Source organism: Drosophila biarmipes, chromosome 3R, assembly GCF_025231255.1.
Source record: "Drosophila biarmipes strain raj3 chromosome 3R, RU_DBia_V1.1, whole genome shotgun sequence".
NCBI lineage: Eukaryota > Metazoa > Arthropoda > Insecta > Diptera > Drosophilidae > Drosophila > Drosophila biarmipes.
The window spans coordinates 18,850,439-18,865,361 of NC_066616.1; the positions used below are offsets into that span (position 1 = coordinate 18,850,439).

Genomic DNA, 14,923 nt, shown 5'->3' on the forward strand with positions numbered 1-14,923 from the left:
ACAACTGGCCGAGCATAAATTACATAAACCATAAGGCAGCGACGTTTTCAATAGCGCCATTCAATTGGAGTAGAGAGTAAAAAGCAGGCAGAGTTTTTGATTTACACACTCGCAGATGCAAGTACAGTGGAGCCGAAACGAAGCGAACCGAACCGGTACCCACTCTACTCTCCGCGGATATGCGGCTCCCAGTCGAATCCCAGGCAAAACGCTCCAAACGCCAGCGTTTGCGCATGCGCAGCGCAGCGGATTCGTTATAAAAGGCCCAAATTCAGCGGCAGCAGAGTTAGTTCGCCTTGGGCCGCCTTGCCACAGTTAACCAACCGATCCTAACCACAGCATATATCCGATAGATAATCGTCAGCGGATTAGCGCTAAGCCCTCTGATTTGTGGGCAGGTGCAAAGCTAAGCTAATTAAACGGTGAACTGCTGTTTTCACGTCCATAGTAATCGCGAAAACCAACATAATTCAAAGCAATTTGCTCACCTCAGCGTGGAATTCGCGATTGCGCACTCGAAATTGGTGGATTGTAAATACTGTGTTTAAGTACCGCCAGGGAATACGAGTCCCCTCAGGCCCCTTCACCGAAACCGTCTGCAATAAAAGTGAAAGAACCTCATTGTGTTCGCAAAGAAACTGTTGATTAATCGGCGGGAGAAAGGATATTCGCCTGAAGCTACCGTAAGTATAGTGTTTAGGAAAAGTGCGGTAACGCAATTTAATAGTACTAAAAATGCATGGTAATATTATGACCTAATCTTCAAAAAAAATTAACTAGAAAGTTCAGAGAACTGAAAAGTGCGTGTCATCAAAATTTGTGTTACCATTAGGCACGTTTTAAGAAAAAAATAGTTTAATAAAATGTTACTACAATTTACCCAAAAGATTAAAAACGTTTAAGAATAACATCAACAAAGGTCTGGAAACATTGCTGGGAGACTTTTAAATAAGGAAATTCCTTTGTGGTTTTGTCACATTCTAGACTTTTATTAGCATGTTTACTGTTTTGTCTAACAAATTTTTAATGATTTTTATATCTGCGTTATGAGAAGTTATAATTCGCACAAAACCCATGTTTAGATCAGACCTAATGATTTTTATCTGCAAATTGAAAACCGCAATCTATTCGCAGTTTATTTTATTTGACCAAAATGAGGGCACCAAATATCAAAATCTAAAAAAACCTTTATTCGCAAATTGGATTCGTTTAAGTCCAAGTTGAAATGATTACTTTTAATGATCTAGGTCTGGGCTTATCGGATTTATCTGCAATTTGAATACTAGTAACCACATTTCATCAGTTTCTTTTATAGTATTAATCTAAGGGTTTTTAGACTAAACCAATCGCTAAAGTAACCCACACTGTCATTAAATTGAACAAATTAGGTTTTTTAAAAGCTATCATTTTGTATTCATTGTTAATTATACAAAAAATGATTTGTATCTGCAATCTGCAAATTAAATCCTCAATTTGCTAATCATTTATTTTATTTGCTTAAAGAAAGGGCACCAATATAACAGCTCCGCATTGCACTAACGTTTTGGCCAATTACATTTAGCTGTTAACAACTTTGCTTTTGAAACGAAATGAGTTTTATAATAATGGCCAATTATGAGGCTCAATAGCTGCGCGTACTTAAAGCACATACCGGTTTGCAAGACTGCTCTAAATTACACATTTTAATAAAGACTACGGTCAAACGTTGTTTTTAAAAACCACTCGAAGCCGTTGGCGGCAAACTACTGACCCGAGCGTTGCGTTGAAAGTAAGAGATCTTTTAATTACAGCCAAGACAATTATTTTGAGATCCAATGCGAGCGACCTTCAGTTTTCCATTGTGGGTCTTTCGACAAAGGTTTCCAGTCGACCAAAAACCGAAACCAAAAGCTAAAAAACTAAAAACAAACCACATTGGTCGGCACCCGCAGTGGCCTTTCGAGTGCCTCGAATTGATTTCTATTTATTGCATTCTAAGTCCGATGTTTTGGCTCAGCTTTAGTACGTACATCGATATAAATCTCGCACTCTTGACAGCTGTGATATATGCCCAGCATGATGGACAATTCATTCTCCTCTGGGTGAATGTTTCATCTAGAACATTAAAGTCGGTCATTTGGATCGGGTTTGCGGTCGTTCATGGCTTATTATCGATTATCCGTGGGCTTTACTTTCTCTCCCGATCGGAATCTTAAGCCTGTTATGCAAACGCAGCCAATAGTGAGCAGTGACGTGTGCTTTAATACTTTCATATATTTCACCTGACGACTTGCCGTTCACCTGGTGGTCTTAAGTCTTAACGCTTATGCCGCTACCCCTACCCCAGCTGCCATTTAGCTGAAAACCCAGAAGTCATTTGTGATCATTGGGCCGCTGGTATGTAAATCTGTGCAGCCGCCTTGGCAGGTGTTGTATCCGTCTTTGTGGGTTGATCTCACATAAAATTAATTTACTGTATAGGAAATAATGGGAGCTGGGCTGCGAGTCACGACACCTCCAACAATGGCACAGATTAGTTTTGGGAACTACTAAATATTATCTCGAAACTGGCAACCAATTGCACATGATTGGGAGACAGGCCTACATCACTTCTGGTTTTCAATTTGGCTAAATAGGCCAGTTACATGTTTCAAACGGCTCCAGAATTGCGTGAGCAACACAGCAAGAAACTCTGGAATTAATTACTTGGCCAACTCCAATGTAAATGAGTTACTTTTCAAAAAGCAGGATTACTTGTTAACGATAAAAGAGACTTAACAGGTGGAAAGCCAATTAAACCCCGCAAAGTTGTACGCATTAAATGGCTAAAAATAACTTGGGAAATATGTGTGGCTACTGGTCACCTAGAGAAGTGGGCGTTTTTACGGGCGTTGCACCCCAGCTCGTGCTCAAGTCGGCTTGCCAAATCAAATCGAAGGCGCTGCCTGAAGTTGCTTGGCTTGGACTCTTTCATGGCAGACAGAGCGGCGCGTGCGCTGCCCACATGGCGGGTTTTGCGCCCAAGAACCACAAGAGCACCCCACTAAGCTCGAGCAATTATTGCAATTACCTGGGCGAATTAAACAATCGCATATTAATTAATTAGCTGGGGAGCTCGTGGAATGCAGGCGATGACCACAGACTTTCAAAATATGTGGGCAAAGGATAGTCCCAAATTTGTTTCGGACTAATATTATATTAACTTGAGCTTTAAAATATATATATTACATTTCTGTAGGTAGCCATAGATGCATTGCTATATGTATTACTTTTAGTATTTATTTTTATATGCTCTAAGAGAAGGAGTTTTAGAAAGACAAATCCAAACATATATATCGTATATATCATATAAATTTTTATAGAGGAAAGAATTACATTTCCAAAACCTGTAAATGTTACTTTCATTTCCTGAACCCACTTTAAGACCTTTTCTCAATGGGAAAACACCTGCCTTAACTTAAACTCCAGCTGTTTTATCTATTGAGATTTAATGTTCCAGAGCATAACACTCCTTTCTTGAACTTTATTGGCCAGCAATAAAACCATTTACGCGCATGGTTACATCTTGAGTTCCTTTTGCATAACGATTACACGGCTGTCGAGGTGAGACCATAGCCATGACTTAATCCCCACTGCAGTCGGCGAACCCCAAGTGATCCAATCGATCCGAAAGCGATCTCAATGCAGGCCAAAGAAAGCGGTCCAAACCCGTTTTGGCAATTTCACTTGTGCAAATAATTGTTGCCTCAATTTCGCTGTCGGTTTCGGTTTCAAAGTCAAGGTCTCCACCGAAACCGAAACCGAAGCCGAAACCGACGAGATTGCAGCGGTCAACGGCAGCCAGCGGCACATGGTCCGTCCATAATTGGCCCCCATTACCACTTGAGGTGGTCCGCACCGCTCGCCGGTTAGCTGATTCACGGGGCGTCTGTCACGACTCGTTGGTGGAAGTCGAGATAAGCGTTCCTTGCTCCTATAGACCATTATAATCCCGCAGACATCATAATCCCAGGCAAGAAGGTCGCGGACGATTAATAGGGCTGGGAATATGCAACGCAAGCAACTAAGGGCGGCGGCGCTCTTTGAGGAGATTGCGTGAAGGCAGCTCCAGAAAAACGAGCCGACATTGCAGTAACACATTTTCGAGTGCGCTGCAATGAAGAAATCGTACATGTCTCGCGTGCCCCACGAATTGTCTTTGCTGGCTTCCGTTTTGATACATATTTTTCCTGCAGCTATTGCAAGAGTTTTCCCTGCTCTGGTTGGCATTGTCACTGCCGTATTTTGCGTGCCAACCGGACCATCGTAATTACATTAGACTTAATTGCCCCAAGTCAATATTCAACCAGGTAGCGGATCGCAGAGCGCTGTCTCTGGCGTATTTCTTTGTTTTACATGGCGCGACACTGAGCCTAATTAGTCGAGCGGCGTCTCACATCGTTCACACCGAAGGGGCTCGCGTTCGGCTCATCACTCCACAGGCAAGCCATCAGTCGGACCGAAAAGGAAACTTGACGCCGGCTGACGGCGGCTTGATTAAAATGTTATGTCTGCCAACTGCAGAAAAACAAATCTATTAACAGCTAATAAACAAGCGCCAAAAGCCTATTTCGACCGGCTATCTTGTATTACATCGCTGGCTCACTAATTACTCTGGCGTTTTCATTAAAATATTATGGTGACTATGGACAGCGAGTTATCAAGCTCCAAAGTGTCCGTTGTATTTACTTTCAATGGTAAATCTATAAAATAATATTTACTTTTAAGTTTAAAAGGTGAACTTTCCTTTGAATAAGTTTAACATTTTTGTGGAAGCACGTACTTTGAGTTTTGGAAGGTTAATGATTATTTTTATCGTTACACTAAGAGCTGGTTAAATATGGATACAAAATTATATTGGAAAAATAAACAGCCTATATTTTTAGTATCTATTAAAAGAAATATAAAATGCTGAATTAACTTATAAAGTTTCCACATTTTTGTTGGGTAAATAACCCCGTTGCGATCGCATCTAACCCGAATGCAGTCAATTAAATGTGATAATCCATTTAGCAACAGCGAGAGTTGGACGACCTCCTGGCGAGACGTTGCTGATTAGCCCACAATTGTCGTACATTTACTTTTTATGGGCTCGTATTCTTTTATTATAATATGAGTATGATTTTTCATTTTCCTGCAAAACAATCTTAACTATGGAACCAAGATCATAGGCATAAGATAGTTTCCAGCTTAAAGGCAGTTGCAACTGTTTAAGAAATGCGGCTCCCATGATAATTCTCAGCACTGGGCCGTGTTATATGTTTATATGTTGTATAATTAAAAGTAAAGCAAGCGGCATGAGACCCGAAGACCTACTGTGCTGCCAGCATTGCAGTCGTGATATGTCAGCCCGAGTGGCGAAAGGCAAAGGCACAGGCGGCAAATTCTCGTAGATGTATGTATGTTTACTCAGATCAAGAACGACGACTCGAGTTCGATTCGAGGCTTGTGGTTATTTTTTTCTAATTGTAAGTAAGCTGGCAAAACAAAAACAGAAAGACAAATCACGCCGGGGGTCTGACTGCCATCGACCCATTGAGTCTATTGCGATAATGCTGCCTGCATCCAGTGGCTGACGCAGTTGATTAGGTGTGAATGTTAGTGTGTATTTTACAAATTCAAGTTCTGGGATTAAAACTGGGCAACATAATGGACGTCTAGATGTTTAGCTTGACGTCTTGAACGTTCTTCAGGGCGTCTGAGTAGCGTGCCAGCACGGGCTCCACCTCCTCCTTGACGAACTCGCCCACCTGATCGCTGGCCCGGCCAGTGAAGGTCTTGGCATCCAGAATGGTGTCCAGTTGCTCGAGGATGGGCGCAAAGTACGGGTCCTTACGCACGCGATCCACCAGGTCGTTGTCCTTGCCATGCTGCTTCACCTGGGCGCCGGCCTCCTGGGACAGCACGCGGATCTTCTCGTGGCACACCTGACGATCTCCGCCTGCCTTCACCATGGCCATGATAATGTTCTCCGTGGACATGAAGGGCAGCTCTTGGCTTATGTGCCGCTCAATCACCTTCGGGTAGACCACCAATCCCTGCGAGATGTTCAGCAGAGTAAGCAGCGCGGCATCGGCTGCCAAGAAGGCTTCGGAAAGGGTCAGTCGCCTGTTGGCCGAGTCATCCAGAGTGCGCTCGAGCCACTGTGTGGCATGGGTATTGGCGGCACTGCTGAACAGGGTGATGAGGTGACGGGCCAGGGCACAGCAGCGCTCCGAGCGCATGGGGTTCCTCTTGTACGGCATGGCTGACGAGCCAATCTGGGTGCTCTCGAAGGGCTCTTCCAGTTCCTTGCGGGAGGCGAGAATGCGCAGATCGGAGCACATCTTGTGGATGGTGGTGCCCAGGCTGGCAAGAGCGCCCACGACCTCCACATCCACCTTTCGGGAGTATGTTTGACCAGTAACCGCATAGGCCTTCTTGAAGCCAGCCAGCTCGGTGACCAGCTGATCCAGCTGCTTCACCTTCTCGCCATCACCATTGAAGAGCTGCAGGAACGAGGCCTGAGTGCCAGTGGTTCCCTTGACTCCCCGGAAGCGCAGATCCTCTAGGCAGCGGGACAGTGCTCTTTCGTCCATGATCAGATCCTGGATCCACAGACAGGCCCGCTTGCCCACAGTGGTTAGCTGGGCGGGCTGCAGGTGGGTGAATCCCAGCGTGGGCTGATCCTTGTAGCTCTGGGCAAACTGGCTAAGTCGGGCAATCACGCTGGCCACACGCGGCAGAAGCAACGTAAGGGCGTCGCGAAGCACAATCAGATCCGTGTTGTCACCCACGTAGCACGAGGTGGCGCCCAAATGGATCACCGGAGCAGCGGATGGGCATTGCTTGGCAAAGACGTGGACGTGGGCCATCACGTCGTGGCGGGTGAGACGCTCCTCGGCCGCAGCCGCCTCGAAATCGATGTTGGTAATCTGCTGCTCCATCTCGGCGATCTGGGCTTCGCTGATCTCCAGTCCCAGCCTGCTCTCCGCCCTCGCCAGCCACACCCACAGCCGGCGCCAGGTGGAGAACTTGTTCTGGTCGCTGAAGAGGAACTGCATCTCCTTGCTGGCATACCGGGTGCTCAGAGGCGACTTGTAGCCCTCGTAGTTGCTGGCCATCTCGGATTACGTAGTATAGATGAAGATGGGTGGTATAAAGCACTAAAACTTGGGGTACTTAGGCGTTATCACGGGCGAAAAGTCGACAAACAACTGTTGCTTCTTCCCTATCAGCGGTATTTTTCTACATGTGGTTGGGCAGTGTGACCGCGGGCGGGGCGGGAGAATATACCATTTACATACTGAAATATACCAATTTAAAAAAAGAACGTTACAATATTTAAAAAAATATCTAAGATATTGTAATGTAGAGGAAATGTAGGGGAGTTTTCTATTGTATTAATATTTGTTAATTATTTATTATACAAATCTTTTTGTATTAGGTATGGTTGAAAATGTTAAATATAGGGCTTCTTATAATTACCAAAAGGAATATCCAATCTCCATTCTATCTAGCAATTAAAAAAGTATTCAGTTATTCATTTTGACGAATTAATTTATTTTGACAGTGCGATAAGCTTTAATAACATTTTTAACACTTTTGTAAAGTGGCTAACTCTTATTCAATTAAACCTACATGCTCTGCAAGCTCTTAAGCTGTAAAATTGACATTTTTAATTGGCGGAACAGACTGTCATTCTATCATAAAATCTAGTTGGTCCAAGGCAGTGTTTAAAGTTTTACTGACTTTGCTCGCCTATTACATTCAAAACTTAATCAAAACTAAAAATCGACTCAAGTTTATTGGGTAATTTGATAATAACAACTACATCCCATAAAACAAGTCATTAAATCCAACATCAAAAGCGTAGACAAGCTAATCAAATATTTAATAAAAAAACGTCATCTTAAAAACCAGTTGTAAATAAATAAATAAAATACAAGAAAACAAACTACCAGTATGCATAAACTTTTAAAACCCACATGAGGTAAAATAATGAGTTCTCTATGTGAACTAGTTTTAAATACTTGACATTATAACGTAAGCGTTTATGTTGCGCCACAAGCTTCGAATTAGTATGTATGCTAAGTAGGGGCCGTAAAAATGCATTAAAATCTCAGAAATTCGGAGCACTCGATGGACAATTTTTCATTTGCATCGTACAAGGCAAAACATAAAAAATAATTGGCAGCCAAAAATAGAGACCACTCGGAATATAACTGGTCCACTGAATCCGGCGCAAGACAGTTAAGAATCAATTAGTGCGTCTATAGGCGACGGCAAATTGTATTTGGCAAGTGTGAAAATATCCAAATAGCTGCCAAGTTCGGAAGGCAGCAAAAATTCGCCGGCCAAATGACCAGCTGCCAAGAGTTCCAAGAGCGTGGGCCTGGGCACGAGATCTCGATCTCGAATCCCCGGAGATCAGGTGATCTAACCCAACTAGTTGCGTAAATCGCCGCCGACTTTAGGCTATGAAATTGCATATTGACGGCGTTTTGACAAAAAGCTGCCATTGCCTTGCATACATTTGATTTGAGACGGCGCTATAGACACACACATATTTTGTAATTAACGCGCGGATCTCGTGAGTTTCGACATTCGGGGACCCGTAAAGCGAAAATACCAGAGCAGAATGACAGCCACTGATGGGTCCCGGTTCCCAATTCGAGTTTGGGGTGCCCCCGCTTGGGACACTTTCCTTTTAAATGGCCATTTCAATTAGTGCTTGTTACTGTATCGGTCGGACAAATCGGAATGTCCTCGATTTGTGTGCACGCCACGTAGTCTCGTTTTTCATACCTCCTATACCACCAATACCACCAATACCTCCTACCTCTGTACCTAACCTCCTTGGGACAGAGCGATTGCAATGATGTTGTCGCAGCGCGGTTATAGAGCAGGTCTTATATGGCCTACACATAGCCGACCGTAGTCAGCCAATAAATCAATCACCGCAGCGCAAGACGTCCCATGGACTATTTTACACATTAATGATCACAAAATAGCTCGGGATATGAATTCGTTTTTAATTAGAAGTCGTTAAAGTCGTTAAAAATTTGCTCGCATTGGCCAATTTCGTAGCTGGACCTGGCCAAATTCGCCACGCCTTTGGTGGAGGACCGCTTTTGGGTGCACCTGCGCCATGTAAGTGCAGGCCTCCATTACGTATGGTCTATGTCAATCATGAAATTATCCAAAGATAAAGAGTGCAAAAAAGTTATGGACATGGCCAAAAACCAAATGCCAATTGAGCCCTTTTCGCCAGCGTGACGTAACGCTTTTATCGATCTATTACTGCCATGTGGTTGGAAAAGCCATAACTCATTTTTGGGAATGAGCTCTTGATTTAGGGAAAGTCAATCACACAACACCATAAATCAAACTTTGCTGACTTTGTTGTGGTAAAACATTTTTCTCTATTATTTATGGTTTAAGCCAGTTTCTGAACTCAGTTGGGCCTAAAATATGTTAATGGTAGGTTAGTCTGGCCGATTCTTTGGTCAACCTTTTTGGTATACCATTTACGCCAGTGGGTAATAACTCTATTGTTGTGAAATTTGGGATTTAGGGACCGAAGCTTATGGTTAAGAAAGTTCAAAGAAAATTGGAGTAGAAAAAGAACTGCAGTTTTTATTAGAGGTTCCTTGAGGTAGCGAAATGAGATTGGAATTATAATTTTTATTGGAGATTCCTAGTGCCTAGGGAATTTTCCCAACTTGATCTTTGCTAATTTTTAATTGGATCCTATTCTATTCTGGAAATATTTCGCTCATTCATGTCAAATTACAGTCTTACAACAGGCGTTGTAAAACTAATATATTCCATAAAGTGGACTAATTTTCTGTTTGTCTTGTCGTGGCCGATGTGGTCGTTAAAAATATTTGCATACATTAATATTTTAGAAAGGGACTGCATGGTAAATTAGAATACAATCATGCATCCAAGCGGTTCTAAAAAGACCGCTGACAGCACTATTCTGGTGTCCATTGGGAGAACGACGACTCCAATATCGCCTAGATCTTTCGGAGCATTTCTTGTGTTCTGTTACAGATTTCAGCGATTTTCCACCAGATATTTTTATGTCCCGTCATTCGTGCTTAGTTGCGGCTCATTAAGATTAAGAGCTGTGTACAATGTAGATGACGGCCATGACCAACGGCTGCTGTTTGGTGTGCTAAACTGGCATATGGATTGGATTGCCTTGGCGTGTCCGCCTGAGACTGCAATTCAAATTTAAATTCAGACTGCGGCCCGCGATCGGTGCTCTTTCCTATTGACAGGCGGCGACGTTGGCGTTGTGGTTTTAAAATCCAGCCAATCATCGGCTCCAATCACCCGCTGACCCCATTCGAATTTAGAGACCCAAGAGATGCACTCGGAAAAATATTGGAAATTGTGAAGCTACCCTGAGGGGTATAGAACTATGTAGGCAAAATATGCAGGCAGTGGATAAATAGAACTAAGGAGCTGTTTCAAAAAGTAAATTACGTTTTGTAAGATACTTTCGATTCTGTTTGGGGATGCTAAATAAGTTATATTGATTAGAACTAAACTGCAAAGTATAAATTCACTTAGGAACGCTTTTATAAAAGGTATTTTCTTATTGTAATTATTATTTCAATTAATCAATCAAAATAATTAGGACATTTTTCAGGATAACCTAATAACTCTGCTAATTAGGCAAGGGCCACTTTTGATGGGAGTGTAGCCATGGGTTTCCTGGAGCGCGCCGCCTCCAATCGTCCGATCAACTTGGACCCGGTGTCCAGGAAAGTGTAAGACTCATGGCACGAACTCGAATTGTTGTCTGGGCCATTGTTCTGCACGGCATGCAATTAAAACATTGACAGAGGCTGCCTTTGTTTTGTTTTGTGTGGTTTCTGCCACGGCTGCCGATGGATGCGGATTTGCATGCAGCAGCAGCTGGAGCTGGCCTTTTGTGGAAAAGGTTGGGAATGAGTCGGCCTAGTCGGCAGAACGGGGCCGCAGACAAATTCATTATGTAAAGCTAACCATTCCTGTCGATTCGGTCTGTTTACATAAGTAGCTTGCAAATTGGTCAAATATGCCGTTGCCATAAAACAATTATGAGACTTTTCACGCTTTTGCGCGCCTTGGGCGCACGAATTTGAATCTAAAACTGCTTTATTGTGCCCAGATTTGAGCGCGGGGTTGGGTTTTGCTGTTTGGGCCAATACCATGTAGTAGTACACACAATACCCAAATAGCCGGGCCCGAGCAATGAACATGTTCGTACTAAAATGTCGCAATAAATAATAATGAATGCGCACCAAAACGGTGATGAAACCTGTTGTGACCATATGTGAGTCCAAGGAGTCGGAGTCCAGATCGATCGGCTGCCGCAAAAAATGCAAAGTGTTCCAGTTGTAGTTCACTTGCCGTCCGCGTCTGCAGCCGGCGAACATGAAATGTGTCCAATGTGTCCAACGTGTCCAAGTCGGCGGTGTTGCCTCCGCGTTGCTGCCGCTGGGATACATACAATGTGCGCTCTTTCGGCCGTTTTCCTCCGCAGGTACCTCTGCAAAAAGCTTGGTTTTTATGTGAGTTACCATACCAGCACCACATAAATGTGTTCGAAGCCGAATGTGTTAGGAGTGCTAACCACTTTTCCCATGTAGTTCAGGATGCCATAACCGAAGACTGTCGATGGCCGTACATGGCGAAGACCTTGGACCACAATATTCACGATTAATATGTCTTATTTCGAACAGGAAAAGCAAATTCCTTACCACTAGATCAACAAGAATATTGTTAGCAGAATGTGTTCGATTTTTTTGGCTTCTGTTGGGTCATCATAATTATTCCTGAACTGGTATTAAATTAAAACTATTGCTGAAACTTCTTAGTTAATATACGAACCATTTGTCCTATATTAACATTTAATTAATCTGGAAACAAACAATTACTTAAGAATATATTTCCATTTAAATTTCAGATGTTAAGGGCACGAGATCTTCTGTTCTTGGCCCTTTTGGGGTTCGTCTCCAGAGCACTTGGGCTAAAAGTTTCCTCGGGCTATCATATAGTCCACAATCCTCAACCCCCTTTTCAACACAATTATCATGGGTTTAGTTACCTCCAGGGATCTGCACCATATGTGATTGGGTAACTAGAGCGAGCTCCATTCTCCCCCTGGTGTAATAGCCTTTAAATGTTCTTTAGAAACAGCCTGCCCACTTCTCCGGCTCTCCAGAATCCGTTTTCAGCGCCTGCCAGTCCTCCGGTCTCAGCTTATGGCTACAGTTTTCCCACTGCGGGCCAAGTGTCATGTGCTGCTCCTCCGGCAATTTGCGAGAAGACTGCGTACCGCTCGCTGGATGGCTCCTGCAATCACCTGGAAAATCCTGGCCTGGGAGTGGCCAACTCTAGGTATTATAAATTAAACAATCCTATGCTTTGATCGTTTTTAATATAAATCTTCGCAATAGGTATGGTCGCCTGATGACACCCAAATATGCCGATGGTATATCGGCACCCACTAGATCGGTGACAGGAGACGAACTGCCCAGTGCTCGCCTGGTTTCCCTGGTGGCTTTCGGAGAACAGGATGTGCCCGATCCCGAGTTCACGCTGCATAATATGCAGTGGGGTCAGATCATGACGCACGATATGAGCATGCAGGCAGGAGGCACTCAGTCGAGTAAGCAATCCAAACCCCTTTATTAGACCCCCACAATAGCTTCATTAATCCCTATCCCGAACAGAGAAGCATCCCACTCGCTGCTGCACCGACGATGGTCGTCTGATTGGCCTGGACACCGCCCACAAGACCTGTTTCGCCATCATTGTGCCTCCGCACGATCCGGCCTACTCCCAGGTGGGCACTGAGTGCCTCAACTTTGTGCGCACCCTGACGGATCGGGACTCCAACTGCCAGTACCGCGGCGGTCCGGCGGAGCAGATAACGGTGGTCACCTCCTACCTGGATCTCTCACTGGTCTACGGCAACTCCATTCAGCAGAACAGCGACATTCGTGAGTTCCAAGGCGGCCGGATGATCGTGGAGGAGCGCAACGGGGCCAAGTGGCTGCCACTTTCTCGCAATGTCACCGGCGATTGTGATGCCGTGGATGCCAGCGAAGTGTGCTACCGTTCCGGCGATGTGAGGGTCAACCAGAATCCTGGACTGGCCATCCTCCAGACGGTTCTGCTGCGGGAGCACAATCGCATTGCCGATGGCTTGGCTGCTCTGAATCCGCACTACGACGATCGCACGCTGTTCCAGGAGGCTCGCAAGATCAACATTGCCCAGTATCAACACATCAGCTACTACGAGTGGCTTCCCATCTTCCTGGGTGGCGAGAACATGCTCAAGAACCGGCTGATCTACAAGGCTCCCTCTGGCAGCTATATCAACGACTTTGATCACAACATCGATCCATCGGTGCTCAACGAACATGCCACGGCCGCCTTCAGATACTTCCACTCCCAGATTGAAGGTCGTTTGGAGTAAGTAGAGGGGGAGGCGAGTTGTTTGATAAGATTTTAATTATTTCAAAATCTTCTTACAGCCTTCTGTCCGAGCTGCGACAAGTTCTGGGATCCCTGACCCTCAGCGACTGGTTCAACCGCCCCGGCATTATCGAGGTGGGAGACAACTTTGACTCCCTGACCCGAGGACATGCCACGCAGCCCGAGGAACTGACGGATATCAACTTTGATAGACAGGTGGGTACATAAATATTATTATTAAACAGTTGTACTTAGAAGTAATTTTCCTGTGCAGATCAAGCACTTCCTGTTCAGAAGGAACATGCCTTTCGGTTCGGATCTGCGATCCCTGGACATCCAGCGCAATCGCGATCACGGCTTGGCCTCCTACAACGACATGAGGGAGTTCTGCGGCCTGAAACGTGCCCACTCGTGGGAGGAATACGGTGACCTGATCAGTCCCCCGATTCTGGAAAATCTTAAGTCCCTGTACTTGAGTCACGAAGACGTGGACCTGACTGTGGGAGCCTCGCTGGAGGCCCATGTGGCCGGCGCTTTGGCCGGACCCACCTTCCTTTGCATCCTCACCGAGCAGTTCTACAGAACACGAGTGGGCGATCGGTTCTTCTTCGAAAACGGAGACAAGCTCACTGGTTTCACTCCTGGTAATTGAAATTGTTAACTCCAGGAAATTAAAATGTTTATAACCATATCATATCGCAGATCAACTGGAAGAGCTGCGAAAGGCAAGTATGGCCCGTTTGCTGTGCGACAATGGCAACCACATTTCATCTATGCAGCCCGAGGCTTTCAAAACTGTGTCCCATTCGTAAGTATAAATGGGAGGTTTATAGTATTGGATTATATTAACTATATTACTGATTAATTGCAGAAACCCCATCATGCCGTGCTCGAATATTCCAATAGTCGACCTCACCAAGTGGATTGATCAAAAGCCATATGCCGCGGTAGATCCGTCTCACTACGGAAAGAAGTGATCCCAAGCGATTTATTATTAACTAGTTGAATACAAATACCTTTAGCTTAATCAGTAAAATAATCGTAATCGCAAAGCCCGCTCCCCTTTGTAAGATAATGCCCCAAACTGATGTACAGAAATAAAGCCCTTACCAATTAATATTCTTATGGACCGTAAATGGTTCGTGATACAATCTTTGTTAGCATTTCAAACAATATGATGGACATAAGCCTATGTCAAAGACATAAGAAATGTCGAAGATCAAGAATGGCACACAGTATCCCAATGAACTTACGTAATATATTCGGATAATGAACCGCCGGTCGCCGAAACCTTTACACTTTCGTTGACTTTGGGATCCCTCGGGTCCATCGGGGTTAATCACATGCGGACGCGCGACCGAGGTGTGAACAAGTTGATAGAAACGGCCAATTAAGAGACAAAACGCCATTTTTCTGCCATCTTTGACTCATTGTCGATGCGAAT

The 14,923-nt window shown here is 44.5% G+C and overlaps 2 protein-coding genes across 2 annotated transcripts; one reads left to right on the forward strand and one right to left on the reverse strand.

Annotated features, from left to right (window-relative positions):
- Positions 1–300: 300 nt before the first annotated feature.
- Positions 301–14,596, forward strand: LOC108025011 (peroxidase). The gene is made up of 9 exons (XM_017095270.2): positions 301–683; positions 11,963–12,132; positions 12,190–12,396; positions 12,456–12,667; positions 12,732–13,476; positions 13,539–13,695; positions 13,754–14,123; positions 14,182–14,287; positions 14,351–14,596. The coding sequence occupies exons 2-9, from the start codon at positions 11,963–11,965 to the stop codon at positions 14,454–14,456; spliced, it is 2,073 nt and encodes a 690-aa protein (XP_016950759.1). The 5' UTR covers positions 301–683; the 3' UTR covers positions 14,457–14,596.
- On the reverse strand, positions 5,523–7,240 carry LOC108025022 (adenylosuccinate lyase). Its single transcript, XM_017095281.2, has one exon. It carries the CDS (start codon positions 7,119–7,121, stop codon positions 5,676–5,678), a length of 1,446 nt encoding a protein of 481 aa, XP_016950770.1. The 5' UTR covers positions 7,122–7,240; the 3' UTR covers positions 5,523–5,675.
- Positions 14,597–14,923: the final 327 nt, after the last annotated feature.

Excerpts from the sequence above, each read along its gene's own strand:
- LOC108025022 (XM_017095281.2), bottom strand. The coding sequence starts at position 7,121 with ATGGCCAGCAACTACGAGGGCTACAAGTCGCCTCTGAGCACCCGGTAT.
- LOC108025011 (XM_017095270.2), top strand. The coding sequence starts at position 11,963 with ATGTTAAGGGCACGAGATCTTCTGTTCTTGGCCCTTTTGGGGTTCGTC. Across the intron at positions 13,477-13,538 it reads CAGATTGAAGGTCGTTTGGA|CCTTCTGTCCGAGCTGCGAC; the intron begins GTAAGTAGAGGG and ends ATCTTCTTACAG. Across the intron at positions 14,288-14,350 it reads TTCAAAACTGTGTCCCATTC|AAACCCCATCATGCCGTGCT; the intron begins GTAAGTATAAAT and ends GATTAATTGCAG.